Genomic DNA, 19,730 nt, shown 5'->3' on the forward strand with positions numbered 1-19,730 from the left:
ATTACTACCACTCTACACGACTCTAGTACGCCCGCAACTGGAGTATTGTGCTCAGTTTTGGGCCCCTCATTACAGAAAGGATATAGCCAGGTTGGAGTCAGTGCAGCGTAGGGCCACAAGGTTGGTGGCCGGTTTGCAGGGGATGGGGTATGAGGCGAGACTGAGGGAACTGGGTCTCTTCAGCCTGGAGAAGAGGAGACTCAGAGGGGATATGTTGGCGACATACAGGTATTTGAGGGGATGCCACACGGAGATGGGTAGAGACCTGTTCTCCCCTGCAGAGGAAGGCAGAACGCACTCCAACGGAGCAACGCTCAGGGAGCCAAGGTTTCGTTTGGATGCCAGGATGCACTTCCTGACAGTCAGGACCCTGAGGGTGTGGAATGGGCTTCCACGAGAGGTCGTTGAGGCCCCATCGGTGCGGGTGTTCAAGGATAGGCTGGACGTCCACATGGTGGGCATGTCGTGAGCGGAGCCGGCTGGTGCCGGAGGTCAGACTAGATGGCCTGGGAGGCCCTTTCTGACTCGCTCTGTTTTCTGTGTTTCTATGTATGTTACTTTTCAGCATTGTTCTTGGAAGGCATTTCTGGGGAAAGCGTGTTATGTGCATGTTTCCTTCTTGATCCTGAGGCTTTGTATGCAAACAGTATCCATGTATGTGTGCAGGACCTGTTCCTGAGGGGGATCTCCATATCGTTGATCTCCCTGAGTTAAGAATGGGTCATGTTTAATTATTGTACGTTTGACAAGTGTACTTGTGTACATCTTTATAGACTTTTGCTTATATAAAGCTCTTTGGATTAGAATTGGCTAATTCATCAATGTAGCCTCAGTTTTATATCATCTTTAAAAAGATAATGCTCACTCAGTTGTTTGATATTTGTGTTGTCAGCACACGGGTGCCAGAATTATAGATGATGCCCTTCAGGAGAAAAAGTCTTTCTATTGGGAGCCTCTACTGCTGTCGAAATAAATTCTTTCATCAGTTTAACAATAGCCTTTTTTTTTTTTTTTGGCTATGTGCAGTTTGACACTCAGCCTCAGTGACAGATGCACAAATGAAGGAAAGGGAGATGGATTTTGACAGCTTTCAGTTAGCAAGAACCATCTTCACAATGAATTATTCATTTCCTTCTCCTGCATCAGGCATCTGTCAAAAATGGTAGCCAGTACAATTAAGAGTGCTATACTTTTGTTCTGGTCTTTGGGTTAAACCACACAATGTTTTTAGACGAGTCTCCTCACTGTTTATCCTCACCTTTCAACAGTGTGCCCATTATTGGCAGCAAGGTAGGCAACTGGGTGCCTTCCAGGTATTTTAGACTACAAGAGCCATCAGCATATCCAACATGGCTCTTTGGAAGGGACTTTTAGAGTTGTGGTCCAAAAACAGCTGTAGAACATCAACTGCATTGACTTTTCTAGTGCTATTATTATTACATTACATTACATTACATCACATCACATTACATTTCTATACTGCCCATAGCTGAAGCTTCTAGGAGGTTCACAACATTTTAAGTCACCCATCCAGATTTCAACCAGGCCTAGCCCTGCTTAGCTTCCAAGATTAGGCAGGATCAGGCACTTCAGGCTATCTGGAAGCTGACCTATAAAAAATGGTACTGGAACTTTTGGGAAATAGCTATGCAGAGCATTGAAATAATTGGCTTGCATGTTTTCATGTAATCCCTGTTCTACATTCATTTATTCTGAATTAGCACAACAGATAAACCTATGAATGGTATTACAGGGGAACTGCAGTTGTGCTGGCTTTTTGGACACATGTCGTGCCTATTATGTTTATAATTGGCATTGCCCTAACACTTTGGCTTAAGAATCCAACATCCATTTTCATTGGAAGAGGCACATGGGATTTAATGGCTAAGGGGTCCCATTTTTTCCAGTGAATCCTGGCAAAGCATGATTAAATCTTGCTTCAACCCAACACTTGCAATATAAAGCAGTTTCTATGTGTAGTTTTACTATATACACTGATTATCAGGAAGCCTATAGTTTGAATCTGTTACAGCAGAGATTTTGGACTCTTACAAGCACAGGTTTTGAAATTCAGTATATGACGATATGTGCAGATAAATATTAGACTCCATATTTTAATAGAAATACATTTTTGTATAGTGCCTTGCAGGACTATTCATGCCCCCTTGATTTTTCCATTTTTTGTATTGTTACAGCTTGGAACTGAAATGGATTTAATTGGCATTGCTATAACTTAATCCACACAAGCTACTCAACAATGTGATGAATTGTGGCACACTACATGTAAGCAAACAAAAATGAACTGGCACTTGTTGCTTGCTTAAGTATTCACCCCCTGAATACTGCATGTGACTAGCTACATTCTGTAAGTCATGGAATCCGTGCATGTGCAATTCCAGAGCCATGTAATCTCAGATTAAATACACTTGTTTCTGGAAGGTTCCATATTTTTGTTAGAAAGCATATCAAAACAATGCCAGGATAAAATTGTACAGAAATAGCAATATTTGATGGGTGAATTGTTGATCTTGATTTTTAATGATGATTTTAAAGATTTTATATTATTAAATGCTGCTGCTTTGTATGAGTCTATGAAGTTATGCTAGATACTGATATTTTGTTTTATTTGATTTATATCTTTTTTATTTCTTGAGCCTATGTCATGATATTTATTTATTCATTTTATCAGTTTTATTACTTGTAATACTTGATTTTAACTATTATTTCTTATTGTTTATTGTTTTTACTATATATTGTGGATTTTATCATGTTGCAAGCTGCCTGAGAGTATATGGCTAATGGGGTGGCATATAAATTGATCGATTGAATGAAGGAATATATTATGGTTGGTCTGGAGTGGCTCACTCAGTCAGGTCATATTCATAGAATCATAGAATAGTTGAGTTGGAAGAAGCCAAGAAGGCCATCATATCCAAGCCCCTGCTGCTCCAGGGTTAGCGTCCAGGACACCACTCAGATAACTGTCTGTCTGCATCTTGAATGTCTCTAGTGTGGAAGAGCACAGAATGGATCCACGGAACAGAAAGATCTCTTTTCCTATGCAGATGACCCCGCTTCGACCAAGCACTTGGCCAAGCTATTCAATAGTAAAAGGGTCAGGTGCCTGAACAATGAGAATCTACCAGCATCCATCTCAGAGCTGTGGATGAGCCATTACTAGTCAGTCAGCGAGCATACAGACAAGGAGCAGGGGGAGACATATTCTACTGGGGGAGGGGGGGTTTCTTACAGCACAGGTATCAGGAGCAAGTCTTCCTGAAAGTAAGGCAGCTTGAGGTAGGGCAGAAACTCCAAGGTTTCTCTGGTACATGTGCCCTAGTGTGATTTATCCCCAACCAAAGGTGGGAAGACACAATACAGACTTAAGAAGAATTTTGCCACAGAGACAGTGGGTCTTCAAGGGACGAGGTAGGCAGTTTAGTGCAGGGTTATGCCAACTAGGTTGCATTTTCTTTTTTGTTTGTTCTTCGCCACAAATTTACTGCTTTGAACTGCTTTTTGTTTGTGCGCTGAAACTGATTTGCCACTTTAAGCTACTTACTGATGTGTGCTCAATGTCTGACCAAACGATTTCCAGGTCTGTTCTTTTCCTGAATCCTTAATCAACCTTTTACCCCATTTTCATTAAAACCTGGACTGTGTGCTTTGGTAGAAGCGGGAGACTCGTTAGAAATGTCCCATGTTTTGGGGTCATGTTATACTCTGGTAACACTGAGATTGCATGCCACATGCTGAGTGCATCTCATGACCTAGCTGTGTTCTCGTAAGAACATGACCAGGCTGCAAAGAAGCACAACAAAAATGACCCCATTGGCATCCTTGGTCAATTTGCCCCAAGGGAAATTGTTCTCGGTACTTGGGTACTGAGAACAAGTGCGCTTTACTCTCTGTGGTGGCAGCCAATCAGTCCTGGTGGGCTCCTGCACCACATCTTGTGCCTCCAGACAGGGTGTCTTCAGGCACTAGATCACCACAGCTTATAACTGTCTATGAGCATCCCCTGGAGTACTGTTATGTCCTAAACAAACAGCCAAAGTAGCACTGCAGTCATTTAAAAAGACCCCGGATGTCTTAGAATTCCCAATCCAAAATCCAGATCTTAATCTGATGAAGAATCTCTGGCAAAACTTGAAAGTTTATTCATTTATTTATTTATAATTCCATTTATGTGTGGCCTACTACCAAAGTCTCAAGTGGTCCCCATCCAGGCTGGAAGAGCTGGAACAGTTTTCCAGGAAGAATAGCCAAATATGGCAGGATCCAGATGATCAAAGCTGATAAAGACTTTTCCAAGGAGAATCAGGGCTGTAATGAATGCCAAAGGTGCTCCTGCCAAGTATCGACTCAGGGTGATGAATATGTATGCAACCAACAAGTGCTAGTCTGCTTGTGTTTACCCCATTTTTTGTGGCACAATAAAAATATTTTGCAACTTCACAATGTTGCATCAGGTTGTAACACAACAAAATGTAGAAAAGCATGTTGATTACTTCTGCAAGGTGCTGTATAGTTAGCACACTATACTAGTGAGCACGCTTTATGTGTTTCTCTCTAAATTATACTCTTTATTATACTGTTTGCTTTAAGAAGTTAATCAAAGGTCACTGCCAAGTTTGAGTAAAAGACTGCTAGAGTATTCCCAGAGATTAAAGGGTTCTGTTTATCTTGTTACATTGTCTTTGAAAACAATCTGGTTGTGTACACTATCCATTCTGAAACTATGTCCAGTGTTAAATGTAACATGGACTCTTTCCAGGGAGTGGCTGAAATCAGAGAAGATTAACTGCACATGTTGGTGTAGAAAATTGCAAGAGCATTCTTCTCCCCCTGACAGTAAAATTCTGTACTTTGTGAAACAGCATGTCTGGCTGAGATACAATATTTATGCAGCAGTGTAGTTAAAAAGTACTGTGAGAATCTTTACTTGTGCAGAAGGAAATTGGTAGGAGCATAGGAGCCCTTGCGAAAACCTAGGAGATTTTCTAATGGACACAGAACCAGTTTTCAGCCTGGAGTAGATCAGAAGTTTCTGTTTCCTTTTTAGATTAACCACATATTTGAATGTTGTCTGAATCCTAAACTGTGTTTATTCTTAAGTTTGGTTAGTGGAAACAAGCCTGCTTTGTAAACTATAGTTTGAAGTTGGTTTGTTTCCACTAACCATTGTTTAAGATTAACAATACTTCATTAAATTTGAATGACCTGATGTGGCTGTGTTGGACATGGAGGGCAGAGCATGTGGCCAGAAGCAAAAAGAGAGTTCTTAAATTTTGTACAGGCTGCCACTGACTTTCCAGTTTTAACACTGAGGACGTTTCACTTAATCCAGGTTGTGGTGGTTGAAGTTTGAGGAGGCATCAGGCTCCTGTTTTTTCTAAGAGGGGAACAGGTACATTAGTCTTTCATTCTTTCATCATTCTGTGCCGTCGCCTATCCAATTTAAGCTACAGTCATTTTATGCAGTTAACTAATTGAACTCTCTGTTAGCAGCATAGACTGTTGCAGCATGCATTGTTATTTGGCTAAAAGATGTGACACAGACACTGACTGAAGCAATGTGTACCACCTAAACCATTTTCACAGCTCGGAAGATTGAGGACTCCTGATTTCAGAGGAGATAGAGGCTCCACTGGCTATTCTCTTACTAGCTACCTTCTGCTACCTTCTGCAGCTAGTGGGCAATGAATGTGCTCACTCACCGCCACCCAAAAATTGTTCTCTTGAAATCTGAACACATTCTGTTATTCATTGCTAGCAAATAACGTGTGTGTTCTACCTAATTTATTGACATTAGGTATGCAAGTATGCTGATAAGGGTGCCCTACAGGCAAAAATTAACCACTGGGTTTCCAGGTGAGCTTGTTTTACTTAATTTGTCCTTGAACCCTTTCACTACTGTTGCAAAGATAAGGCTACCCTACTTTACCATATTCAGCTCCTAAAGATGATTCTGCCCCTCTGCTTAGGAGAGAACATTAAAACTGGTGTGCAGCAATTCAGGAGCACTGCCATGCTCCTAGACAGTGACTGCGTGACCATAGCATAGTGAGGATCCTGCCCTTTGAAGTAGGAGACAAAGTCTGACCTCAGCTGGAGATTTCCCCCACCATTTACATTACACTTACATTAACAAATATTAATAGATAGAACAACTTCTAAATAATATTAAAGAACTGGTTAATGGGATGATACCAAATTGTGGCAACTTGGTATAGAGTGCTCTGTTAATGCAAAGCTTCTGAGCTACTTGGCCAGGCCCTGCAGATCTTGGCTAAATGTCCTCCTGTGATGTTTGTGTCTCAATTAGGATGTGATCCTAAGCATTGTGGGAAGAAGGAGCACAACTCAGTCAGGACCTGTTGGAAGATATTCTTGATTCACAGCCATTTGCTACATCAGAAGAGGGCAATCTCTTTGGGCTAAGGGCCAATTACTCTTACTTTTTCTGTGGGAATAGAAGTAGGGAGCTCCATTACTCTCTACATGGATTTTCCTTTTCCTTTTTCTTTTTTTTAAAGAAAGAGGGCATGACAGGGGTAGATGGCATCATGGAAGGGGACAGGACTTTGGGGTGGGGTGTGGCCCTGGCCCCTTGGTATCATTTGGCCTTCTGAACTGGTGCTGAGAGAGGTAATTGACTCCTTAAGTCAAAAGTGATTGCCCATCTTGGTATAGTGAAAGACTGTAAATGAACAAGGATCATTTCGCTCTAGGCCCTGCATATTATGAGGAAGTTGAAAAGGGCTGGTTCACTAATGAAATGGTACCAGTAGTGTGTTTGGCCAATGGGGAGGAACTCTCCAGATCCGTTAACATGCACATCACCTATCCCAACTGCTGTAAGCAACAGATAAGGTCAACTCACAGGAGAGTTCCTATAGCTATACAGGAAGGCTCAGGTGCTTCATGGGGAAAGACATATCCAAGACAAAATGGCAAATTTTTGCTGGGCCCAGCTACTTTCTCCTTCTCTGGATTCAGGCTTAAAAGTCTAAGTTGGTATATATGGAGGGGTACTTGTAAGCAAGCACAATTTGCAATATTGTACTGTATAATTATTAATCCACAGGGCATGTCATTTAAAGCATGTGTCTTAAATGAGCAGGGTTGTTTTAAATCACTGAATACAGAAAGAGAAACAAAATCTGCTTTTCCTTAAATGTGTTACTTAGGGGTTGGGCTGCCATACTTCAGTTCTCCAAATCTGGATGATCTCATTTGCATATTACCTAAATAATTTTCTAATTCTCCAAATCCTGTGGTTGGTTTACCAGCCCACACACTACATCATAGCCTATCTGCACTCTAGATAATCGCTGTGGTCTCTGCGTGGCTATCAGGTATGATTTTGCCCTGATTTATGGTCAGCTTCAATTAGCAGCTGGCAATAAAGCCAGGAATTCACCCTACTATTTCACAGTCAAGTTAAGCAATTAAGAGAGTAGCAAACAATCTGTCAGGCAAGGAAGTTGCAAATTCCAGAGAAAGTGCTTCTAAGGCACAGACAGAAAAGACTTCCTTTTTTGCAGCCCAAAGTCCATTTCAACTAGTCAGCAGTTCAATAATTCATTAGAAGTTTGGCTTGGAAGTTTCAGTCCAAGATCATACAGAAAGGTCCAGTCAAGGCCACCAGGGTCCGAGGTCAGGGTAAGGGTCCTTGGTGTAGAAACTGAGGTAGATGTTGTTACGGACAAATATGCCCATACTCCAAGGTGCAGTTCATTATACAGGGCTGGCCTGGAATCTTGCACCTAGCCTGAGAGGGAGCACTTGTGCGCATCTTTTTAAGTGGTGAGATTCTTGGGACTGGTTGGACTCTTCCAAGTGTCTCTGAGGAAAGAGAACATTCTCGTGATTCACCCTCAAGGATCCTGCCTTGACCTCTACTGCCAGGGTGCCTCCTTCCTGGACTCCTGATCCTGTGTCTTCTTCAGGAGCCAGGGCACCCTTGCAGCCAGGGAATGCAGCTCTTAGGCGTGGACTCCTTGAGTGGAAGCATGACACACTTCACTCATTGGCTAAAATCTTGGAAAACGGATGTTGACTAATTGGGAAGAAGAATTCCTACACATATTAGCTCGTATCTCTGGTTATATGAAGGCTAGAGATTTTGGTTTTAATGAAAGCCAGGGATTTTGGCCTGCAAATGGCGCAAGCAGGCAATGGACACCATGGCTAACGTCCATGTAAAAGCCAGCCTACTGGGGAATATGGCAACGTTCCCAGTATATTTGATTGATTTGTTTGATCTCGGTTGACCAGTTTGCTTCCTTTCCTCTTGCTAGTTACCTTCCTCCTATCCTTCTATCATCATTTCTAATTCTATTTTTTCTTAGAAAACTTGGGTAAATGTAGAATTTCCTGTTCTTTCTTCTGAGTTGGCATTTGCAATCTATACTAGCTCCCAAACACAGGGAAGCAGAGGAAGGGGAGAATTAAGCCTCCCAGAGAAGTGAATAAATAATTGAAGGCACCAACAACTGGCACCTATGTTTGGGACAGTACCGATGTTCAATTTTGGTGGGTAGCTGGAAGTTTATGTTCTTTATAAATCCATTCATGAAGTATGGCTCTGAGTATCCAGGTGTCTTTGTGCTGCTGTTGGTGCTGACCAGATCGCGGCAAGCTTCTCATCCGCTTTTCATTTGTTCATCAGCCACCCTACTGCAGCATAATAACCCTACAAAACAAACACAGCTACATCAGACACAAATTACATATCTGTGCATTGGATCTGTAACTGTAATATAGAATCTTCCTGAAATGAATGTTCTTGTCTTTTACAACAGTGTTGTGAGGAATGGTTGCTTGTTTTCTTATTCTACATGATGACCTGTGGCTCTTTCAAGGCTTTCACAGCACCGGCACCCAGCTCTGTTTAAAACAAAGGCTCGCCGGAGGGTTTAAATGTGCTGAATGTTCTGTCTGGGACAATTTTAGGTGGGGCAGGAGGAATACTGGCACTTCCATAGGTCTGTGCTAGAAAAGTCATTACGTAGGCATCCTGGGTGCTGAAAGCCCTGTCCCTTGCCAAAGGTTTCTTTTGTTTTGAAAATTTTACTGCATGCTATTCGTATTTTATTCGTATTCACAGAGACATACACATTTCTACATTTTGCCCTTTCAATGTTTGTCCTATTATAGTTTTTTATTCTTAGTGCTTCCATTTTGGATTGTTGGAGCCATGAGGATTTGCCACCTTCATTGAATAGGTGATTATTCCATGCCAGAGTTTAAAAAACCTTTCCAAACTTGGTGTTCCCTGTATGTTTGGGATTTTAACTCCCATTAGCCCTAGTCAGAAAGCTAATAATCAGGAATCCTGGGAGTTGTACAGAAAACCGTGTGAAAAGCTGGTTTAAAACCATTCATCACTAACCTGTATTTTGCCTTTTGTCAAACTTTTCTGCTTGTAGTTATCCACCCTGGGCCTTGAAGAATGGATTTATCTCTACTGCAGTGATATTAAACACCGTGTTGTAATGTATTGCAGACAGATTCTTGGCTTGGTATCTTTCAAACAAGAAAAACTGTGGGCGCGCTTTTCCAAAGGCTGAACATACAGTAATGCTTGAGCAAACTTAACTCATGTTCCAAAGCTGGACAAGATCTTTACTGGGACCAGTGAGCATTGTACAATATCCTGTAAGCTTTTGAGTTCTTCAGAACTTCAGACAAAAGAGTGGGAAGACTGTGAAAGACAGAAGGCCAAAAAAGTGGGAGCAGGTGTTATGATTATGAGTTCTGCAGATTAGATAGATCCAGTCTCAAAATGAAGAATTAGCCAGTGCTAGATGTTGAAGACAGCAGATCACACATAGCTTGCTTTTCGAGAAGAAGGAGCAATGACTGACTTCCATTTTTGAATTCACAAAGTTTGGAGCAACTCTGATCAGCCTCTTGCTCAACCAAGGGTTCCTGTGGCAGCACAGAAAAGAAATGCAGAGAAACATGTCAGTCCTTATATTAACAAAGCAGATCAATTTTAAAATATCAGTTTTGGCAGTACATATGGCAGAAAGAAAGGGTGGGGGAATCATGTTGGTCCATGAGGAAAAAGTCCAAAATCCATAGGAGGATAATGCCTTGAGTAAGACCAACCAAAATTGTGCAAGTTTCCACAGAATCTGCCACCAGTTTTCTGGCCTTTATTTACCATGTCCTCTTCCTTTTTGCCCAAGGAGGTCAAAACTTGCATAATTTTGTAGGATCTTGTTTGCTCCTAATAAAGCTTGGATTTTGGCTCCCCTTCCCCCTGCCCTCATGTACCAACACAGCTACCTTTGTTTTCTTAATTTATGTTAGAAAAGTAAAAACCCACTTGGTGGCTCTTATAAAATCCATTGCATGATTCAACATGAAGTCTGAGGTTCTGAAGGAACTAGACATGGTTTGCAGTTTGCACAGCCCTGCCTTCAGCTGCTTTAACCCTTAGTGAGTGTCTGCCTGATTTAATGTATAATAACTCCACTCCCTTTCTCTTGGAGTCAGCTCACTCTCAGAGCTATATTTTACTGCAGGAACATTTTGAAAGTAGGAATGCTTATGAATTTCTTTCAGTCTAGATTTTTATTTTATTATTTATTTTATTTATATCTCACCTTTTTTCAAGGAATTCATGGAGGCTTATATATTTGTCTTCTTCCTCTCAATATTATGCTCACAACAATATCCTATGTGTATGAGGTAGGTGGGGCCGAGAGTCTGTGACTGGGCCAAAAGTGGCTCTCAATGTTTTGAGGGGACCTGTCATAATTCATCCAGGTGGCTCCATGGCCAAGTAGGGACTAGAACCCAAATCACCTTAGTCCCAGATCCACACTCTTAATGACTGCACCACTCTGGCTCTCAATGTTTTGAGGTGACCTTTCATAATTCACACATCCTAAACTTACATGTAGGTCAGAATGTAGTTATTTTGTCCAATTTGCACTTTGCAAAGTTTCCCTCTTAAAAGATTCAGATCAGCCAGTGCCTCTTCTTTCAATAAATGAATTATGAAATATGGAAAATTCCCGTAGTTGTTAAATTAACAGAATTTGTTTACTTACATAAACTTAGATAACAAAAATGAAAACTGAGTAACTTTAGGTGCCTTTTATCTTTTTATGAAACAAAAGTTTACTTGGGATATTAGTTAATATAGAGCTTTTGCATTGTTGGAATAAATGGCTGATGTGGACAATGGATTGTTATGAGTCTTATATATTATGAAACTAGGACAATTAAGGAGACTTGTACTTTATACTGATAATTTTTAGAAATATCCCAGCATTTCTTTTTGCATGTTTTTAGGTGTGATTGTGATGATTGTGCCATTGATGCACAGTGCAGAATGGGAGGATCAGTGAGGTGATCTTGCACCTTCCCACTCTGCATTTTAATAGGCAATCTCTGGAGTTGCTTTGGGGGGGGAGGTTGCTGGAGCACTGGCAGGATTGCTCATGCCATAGTGCCCGCAGTCACCTCCTCTCTGGAACATCCCCTTTGCCCTCTTTCCAAGGTCAATTTTCCAACCTCAGCCAGCCAGCACAATTCTTTCTGCACTGGCTGTAATGGAAGAAAAAAGGGGGTTGAGTGTGGATGCCCAGCTCCCAGGTCAGAGCTTGGTCTCTTACCTTAGATCTGGGAATCTTAATTGCTGTTCTGTTCCTGCATAAGAGCCTGTGTATCATATTTATTCACTAATAATAAGTATTTATCCACCCAGATAATTGGTTAATGTATCTGATCAGCCTTAGCAAGAAAGTCTAATAATGAAGGAGACTCTGAAGCAGCAAGGGCAAACCTAGCTTCTCGCAAGTTATATTTAGCATGGAGGGTGAAAAATGACAGAAAATTATAATCAGCATCCACTGATCCAATGTAAAATCACTTCATCCACCCAGGTGTGCCATATAAACTCTTTTCTTGCCTATTTTTAGACATAGTTTTGCTTGGGAAGGTAATTTAACAGGTAAAATGGCCTGTGGTTTCATGATGTGACAATTCACTGTATCGTGTCACCCATGATGGGTTGTGTTCTCTGGCTGTCTTTTCTAATCAGCTAGTAGATTCCCATACTATGAGGTTCAGGGGCTGCACTTAGTCATCTAGGAAACTCTGGCAGTTTTTCAATTAAAACAGAAAATCTGCAAAGAACCCCTTTGACTCACCTGTATTGTGGAGGATTGAAGCCCCACAGCACAGTTTTGCTTAACAAGTATGCAGTATGGCCCTGTTGAATAATGCTGGTTCTCCCTGGCTTGTGAGAAGCTCCTCTTGCATTTTCCCACCATTCATGCTAGGTTGCAAGGCCAACATCTGAGCACCTTTTACTGCTGAGTTATGTTCTTCCCAGGTCGAGTTTTTCAGCATGGCACCTGCCCTTCATTTCACAGACTGCCTCCCTACCCTCAGCACCAACCCTCCCTGGCTTTGATGTCCCTTTGTATTTTAGTGTTGGTGCGATGGGGCTGGACATATGCAGTGGGCAAAGTCCTGTTCTCTTTCCGGGAAGCCTCCCAAATGTTGCCTGCAGCCCTCAGCAGTTGGGATGCCATGTCGCTTCAGTGTAGCACAGCAGCCATTGCACTCTGCTGCTACAGGTTGCAGCAATGCTGGCAGTAATTTTAGTTTTAACTTGGAACCGTGACTAGCACCCTCACAGTTTAGCTTCCATTACCAGGTGAAGATATTTTTATTTTGTACTTGTTTTTAATATAACTATGCTTTATTCATTTCGTTACTGTTCACTTTTATGTGCCATGCACTTTGTCTTCTGTTACCATGTTAATTATTGTTTTAAGATGTTGGATCCTCACTTTTTAAAATTGCTGATTTCATTTGGTATGTCATTGTTTTGTGAGCTGCCCAGAGAGCCCTTGATCTCTGGGGTGGCATACAAGTATCATAAACAAACAAACAAACAAACAATAGATTCTGCATTCTCCAATCATTCTTTTGCCCACCAGAAGTTGTTTTTTCTTTAAGCACTTCTCACTTTTAGAGGTTGGGGTGATGGTGGTTGTATTAGTGTTGAGGACAACAGAGGTTCTTGTGTTATTCTGAAATTTTAAGGGCACAATCCTATGCATATTCATGTAGGAAGCAGTCCTATAACTCTGGGGAATGCTGGAATTTGTAGGACTTTTTCTTATCTATGCATGCAAAGGACTGTGCCTTGACAAATGTATTAAGACATGAACTTTCTTAGATTAGATTCCATCTTATCGGACATTACAGACATACAAAGGGAACAGAGTAGTCGTGAAATGCAATGAGTACAGCCTGAGAAAATGCTGTGTATACGTTCACAATAGTAGGATCAGTATCAGTTTTGCTAAGTTGTAATAGAATAGGAAATCTTTCTCTTTATGCAGACCTACATGAACTGAATTAAACATCTTGATACTATCTAATTCAGCAGCTTTATGCCGTAATCTCCTTCTGAACTTCCTTTGTTGAAGTATTGCAATTCCCAGGTCAACATTAGTATGTCCTTGGTAAAAAATAGCTAAAACATTTATATTTACTGTTGCTTTTGTGTACACTAGTGCACTCACCACTTTAGAAAGGCATTACTAGCAGGTGCTAACGTATGTAGCACTGGAAAATGAGCCCATAAACAAGCTGCTAATGGTATAATTGATATTAAGCCCTATAGTGTTGCCAGGCTAGATGAAGGTACAGAGTTGTTTGTATATTGTAAGCTTTATATATTCACATTTCTAAGCTGCCTGGTCCCAAGGGCTTTGAGTAGTAATGTAAATATTTAAATGAAGTGTTTTAATGTCAGTATACTAATATATTTGCTAGAATTGCTACCTCAGATGAATCTCGGCTTCCTGTAAGTAGGTTGATTGCTCCATGTAAGCCCAGAGCCTTGAGTTAGTATGGAGATATAATTCATGTTTCTTTTCCTCAACAGGTCTTTGTGTACGTTGGTGTGTAAATGGATGTACTCTTCAGAGAAAGGCTGGGATGATAGTTTCTGGAAACAGATTGGATTAGAAGATCTGGTGGCAAACAATTATGCAAAGATAGGTAAATGTATATGAAATATTTTTTAATTGTACAAACATAGCTTTCACAGAATTTGATAATGGTCCAGTTCAGGTGAAGTGGGGGATGGGTTTCCTTTTATGAAAATGTAGTATGGATGTGGTGAGTTTCAGACTCACATGTTTCTCCCTTGCTTTGTACATGAGGAGAGCATTGAAAAGCATCTGCTTTTGCCTTTGAACACGCCACAATTCCTTGCTGTGTCTAAACCTGGGGAGCTGCGACTTGTTTTAAACATAGTTGAAACAAAGTAGGATCAAACTACTCTGGTCAGTTAACAAACCACAGTTTCTCAAAGTTAGAAGTAACAGGGATCTTCAAAGTTCTAAGTTGGATGTTTTCAATTATTTTGTGTATGTAGGAAGGGAGAGTAGTAATCCATGTCCCCAAAGCTCTACATCATCATCATCATCGTTGAACTTAAAAAAGCCAATAGGAGGAGGAATGTACTGATTTTAATATAAATAATTTATAAAATTCTTCTACAATCAAATAACGTTGTAATGTAATGCTGTGCATTCTGTAGTTCATGATGGCCTGGTACTTGTCAAAAAATTATCTGCACAAACCTGGGAAATGGGTCCTTCCTTCTCAGTTTTTATCAACATAGAGCCTGGAGAGGTGTGAAAGGGTGCTTTTTAAAACTGTTTCTTTTGTTAAGTGTTAATGTAAATGTAATAACAGCTCCTTATGAACCTCAGTTCAAAAACTGAGATTGGACATGGTTTGAAGAACATATCCTGGCCCTCCTTGTGCTGCCTCCCTAGGTGGGTGACCATTAATCTGAAATTGCTGTTTAAACTGGGTTTCATATCTGATATTAGGAAGAATTCTGGTCAACATTAAGTACTGTCAAGGATGACATCAGTTTTCCCCTTAATATCAGTGAGAGAAATCACAAAATATTTAAGCCCTTGCAGCATTTCGGTTAACCTTGGTGTATGTAGTGGTGCAGGATATAGGGATAGCTCTATCAGTCTGTCCTTTGAAAGGAGGAATTATGTATTCAAACACATTTTAAAGCCACTTTTTAGCTTAATAAACAATGAAACTAAGGCCTGTCATTGTACGAGTAGTTGCACATTTTCTACAAGAATCCATTGTCACTAGACAGACATTTTTCAAAATGTATGTGACTTCATAATCATGAACACAGCTAACAGTACATATTGTGAAGTGCTCTCTTATCCAAAATATCCATTTCTACTTCTACATAGACTGATTCAGAACTTGAAAGGAATGATGCAGAGAACAGAGCTCTAAGTTCTCCTCAGGTATTTGTCCTCTGCAACTTCCAATGGGAGATACAGTGGACAGAACCTGGCAAATGTTTCTGTGTAGGAATTTGATAGCTGCCCTTAACAAGCACACGACTCCCTGAAGCAGCTAATTTTTGATTGCAGGTGTGGTGTGCTGATCCAACTGAAGTCTTTTTTTTAATGTTAAAACTGACAAGCTTGGCTGGCTTTATTGCAGAAGTCAAGAGAGGTTGTTGAGGCCCCATCGGTGCAGGTGTTCAAGGATAGGCTGGAGGTCCACATGGTGGGCATGTCGTGAGCGGAGCCAGCTGGTGCCAGAGGTCAGACTAGATGGCCCGGGAGGCCTCTTCTGACTCACTCTGTTTCTATGTTTCTAAGAGCAAAAACACACCCAGAGATAGCATACTGGCAGCTTACTGATATGGATTCGATGCCAAATTGAATCCCTCTCCCCCTTTCCAAGCCAAAAAGAGCTGACTCCATCCTTAAAGTAGATCATGCTGCTTATGGACCAGTCACCTGGAGTGTGTGACCTTTCCCAGTTAGATCACCCTCTTACCTTGATTGGGCTAATGATGTTCAGCCTGCCCCCACCCATCTTGGCATGTTCACTTGAATTTCCCACTGAACATGAAAATGCCTGCTTGTCAGTGACTGCCTGGCTTACTGCTGGATCATTCAGCCTTGGCATCTCAGCTGTGGATTCCAACCACTCCTCCACTTCTGAATCAGAAATCAAGTCACCAACCTTTGAAGGCTGTATTATCAAAGGGGCAGGCCCAGTCCATCCAGCAGGTTAAGAGAGATTAGCCAGATTGACTAATAATGGCTTGGAACTGGAACACCTGGGGGCTATTTTTATGTAATTGAGAACTTAAACTGAATGTACTGGTGAAACTACTTTTTTGTCTACATTATCCAAGTACATCTTTTTGTTCTGAATGTGGCAAATGCCAGTGCTGCCACCACTGCCGCCGCCTCCTCCTCCTCGATCAGCAGCAGCAGCAGCAGCAGCATGGCATTGCATTTCTTTCTCTAGCAAGGAGCCTAAGGCAACTTACAAGGTTCTCTATTCCTCTCCATTCTGTCCTGACAAGAAGAACCCTGTGAAGTAGATTACTCTGTGAAGCAGTGACTGGCGCAAAGTCACCAAGAGGGTTTCATGGCTGAATGGGGACTTGAACCCAGATCTCCTGAATTCCAGTCCATTCTTCTGTCAAGAATTTGGCATATGCTCCACTAAGCCTTGTGCCAATGCTTCTGCATTGACAGAAGGGAAAAAGGCAGAAAGTGGTAAAGTTTCTATGTAGTGCATATGCTCCCCTTTGTTTGCAGGAAAGAACCATTCAGAAGTAATTAATAACTCTTCAGTGCCAGTCATGTAGTAGAATCAATGGTAACTGCGGCAGTATCTCTCCAAAGAGTGCCAGTGTAGTATAGATATTGCAGGTAACAACAGAGCAAGTAGACTGAATAGATACTAGTATGTGGTGAACTAGCATGCTACATACCCAGAAAAGTTTTGTTTCTATTTATAAAGTCTATGTTCATCCTAGCTATACAATGGGTCTGCATGAAAAAAAGAATTGCAGCTATTAGATTGTTCTTCTTTTAATCTTGTGGCTTTTAAATTTGATGGGCTTTTCTTCTATCAGCATCATCTTGTTTTTATAAATTGCTGTAAACTGTCCAGAGAGCTTTGTTTATTGGGCAGCTTAGAAATGAATGAATGAATAAATGAATAAAGATTAGAAGTAGGAAAATGGAGAGTGCATTCATAAGGGGACATTTTATTTCTTGCTTAGCAGAAAGAAATGATCAGTGTTACACATGTACCAGCTCAAACTATGCGAATCTTAGTTATGGGGCTTTCTGGAAGGTGAGTAGAAGGACATCCCTTCTTTCAGCTATTTGTAGAAGAGGATAAGAAGAGTGTTTGAACAGAAAGCATAAGTGTTAAATCTGGGTTGGAAGGGAGATCTCCCTACCATTTTGCCTACTTTCTCTAGGGAGGCCAACATCTCATACTCCTGGGAACCATGATATTACAGGATCTGGGGAGACAGACATACAGGATCTGGGGAGATAGACAAGAACTGTCCACATTTCACTAAAGAGACTTTTCCAAAATAGTTCTTAGATATGGATCATTTTCTTCTCATTCCCCACATTTATATCATTATAGTGCATTTAACTTGTTTGATCAGTATGACCTATTTAAGCATCTTTGAACTGGGCATGGAAACAAGGAAGATCTTTAAATCAGTAGAGAAGATTATGTGAAAATGGTTATCTTGTTTTTGGTTGACACATAGCTGCTGCAGATAATAATACATTAATAATCTTTGTAATCATATAATTATGATGACAATTGAAATGATGCCATTAGTGTACTTCGAGACCTATGCCACACTTATTTCAGTAGTGTGTATTCCCTTCATGTTGCTATGAACTTCCCTACAGCCCAAGTCTAATTAGAATGTTAGCCTTCTGATTGTATAGTAGTTATACCAGATTTCCATTAACTGACTATAAAAGACTTCATTTACAAGAAATTTTCCAGGGTAGATTTATTCAATTCTCCTTGTTCAGTTAATGGCCTTTTAATGGCTGTCCTAGGCTGGCATGTCTTTAATGAGAACATTAGCATATATGATTTTGGAAGAAAAAAATAAGCCATTCCTCAAAGTTAATCACTTTTTTTTTTTTTGCTAATACTTTGAATAAGCTTCTGTAACAGTTTAATGCAACCATTACTGCATTAAATTGAAATCATTTTATACTAGTAAGGAAATCTACAAAGTTGCCTGATATCCAGATAGAGATGCAGTGTGTAATTTGGGGACATACTCTATAACTGCACTGGAAAGCCTCTTTTGTATAATTAGTTGTTAGTATTCTGTTAGCTTTTTGGACCCATCAGCACATTTGAGAATTTGATGAACTGCTGTGTGCACAGCTGCAAAATGCCCAGTAAGTAGGTTGCCTCTTTGGCATCTATTATTGTAATTATTTTTATGTTATATCTCTGTACTGCCTGTAGCTGAAGCTCTCTGTGCAGTTCACAGCATTTTAAGTCACTAATCCAGATTTCAGCCAGGCCCAACCCTTCTTAGCTTCCAGGATTAGGCAGGATCAGGCACTTAGGGCTATACAGAAGCTATATCTAGGGATCTTAGGTTGTGTCTTATTCAGAAAAACTTTTGTCTACTAGACTCTTTCATAAAGATTTTCTAATCTGGCTAATTGCTGGCAGGACTATGCAGTGTATACTTTTAAATGCATGCTTTTGCCCTATACAGCAGTTACTTCTTTTTTGGAAGGAGGGTATTGAACACATAATTTTGGTAGTGTTCAATCTTTAATATTCACAGATGTACACATTGAATTATTTGCTTGCTTGCTTCATAAAAATTAACAAATTATTAGCAAAAATGGATTCTCCATGTTCTTTCTGCAGCTAAAAGAATACTGTTAGAGCATTGGAAGGATAAATGCTTACCTCTAGAAAGGCAATGGATTAAGGAATTTACAATCTTCCAGTATTTGAATGGATGGCATATGCATACCAACTTCACATAGATTCTTATTTGACTATTTGGTCCTCTTTTGTTCAGTCCATGTATGATAGAAGTGTTCAATATTATGCATGGTACGGAGAAAGTGAATGGGGAGACATTTCTCTTGCTCTCCCATAATGCTAGAATCTGGGATCATCCCACAAAGTTGGTTGATGGAAGATTGGGGACAGCTAAAAGGTAGTATTTCTTCACAGAGTGCATAGATGAAGTATGGAATTAATTTCCGCAAGTTGTAATGAAGTCTAGCAATTTGGATGACTTTAAAGGAGAATTGGACAAATTCATGGGGAAGAAGGCTATCAATGGCTACTAGTCTTGATGGCTACATGCTACTTCTTGTATCAGAGGAAGTGTTTCTGTGTATACCAGTTGCTGGAGAACTTGAGGAGGAGACTATTGTACACATGTCCTACTTGTGGGATCCTTTGGGCAGCTGGTTTGTGTGTTCTGATCTAGCATGGATGTTCTTATGTATAATTTCTAGAAAATTGCATCCATCCCATGTGTAATCATTTCTATGAATAGATAAAAACTGGGAATTTTTGTGGGGACCTTCAGGTGCCACATTGGGCCTCCTAGTTCAGGCTTTTCTCCTTCTGCATCTACTGTGTGACCAATAAAAACTGTAACTGATATAGCAGCCTATGTAAGATGAAAAGAGCAAAGTTGAATTTGTAAGAGTTTTTACTTTCCTTTATACTCTCCTAAAAAGTAATGGAAAACTATTAGCATATGGCAGTGCCAATGTTAGAAGCTATCGGGTGGGCGTTAGGGTAGGTTTCCAGAGGCATGCTTGTAACCTACTCCCTCCATGCTGTAAACAAAG

The 19,730-nt window shown here is 40.5% G+C and overlaps 1 protein-coding gene across 4 annotated transcripts in view; it reads left to right on the forward strand.

Moving 5' to 3' along the window:
• The window catches only part of FGGY (FGGY carbohydrate kinase domain containing), a 211,476-nt gene that overhangs the window by 79,886 nt on the left and 111,860 nt on the right, over positions 1-19,730 (forward strand). For all 4 annotated transcript variants that reach the window (XM_044430203.1, XM_044430206.1, XM_044430204.1 and 1 more), the window contains one exon: positions 13,931-14,046. In XM_044430203.1, coding sequence (XP_044286138.1) covers positions 13,931-14,046 — 116 coding nt within the window. The remainder of the gene's footprint in view (positions 1-13,930; positions 14,047-19,730) is intronic.

Source organism: Varanus komodoensis, unplaced genomic scaffold (assembly GCF_004798865.1).
Source record: "Varanus komodoensis strain SLA01 unplaced genomic scaffold, ASM479886v1 scaffold20_1, whole genome shotgun sequence".
Lineage (NCBI taxonomy): Eukaryota > Metazoa > Chordata > Lepidosauria > Squamata > Varanidae > Varanus > Varanus komodoensis.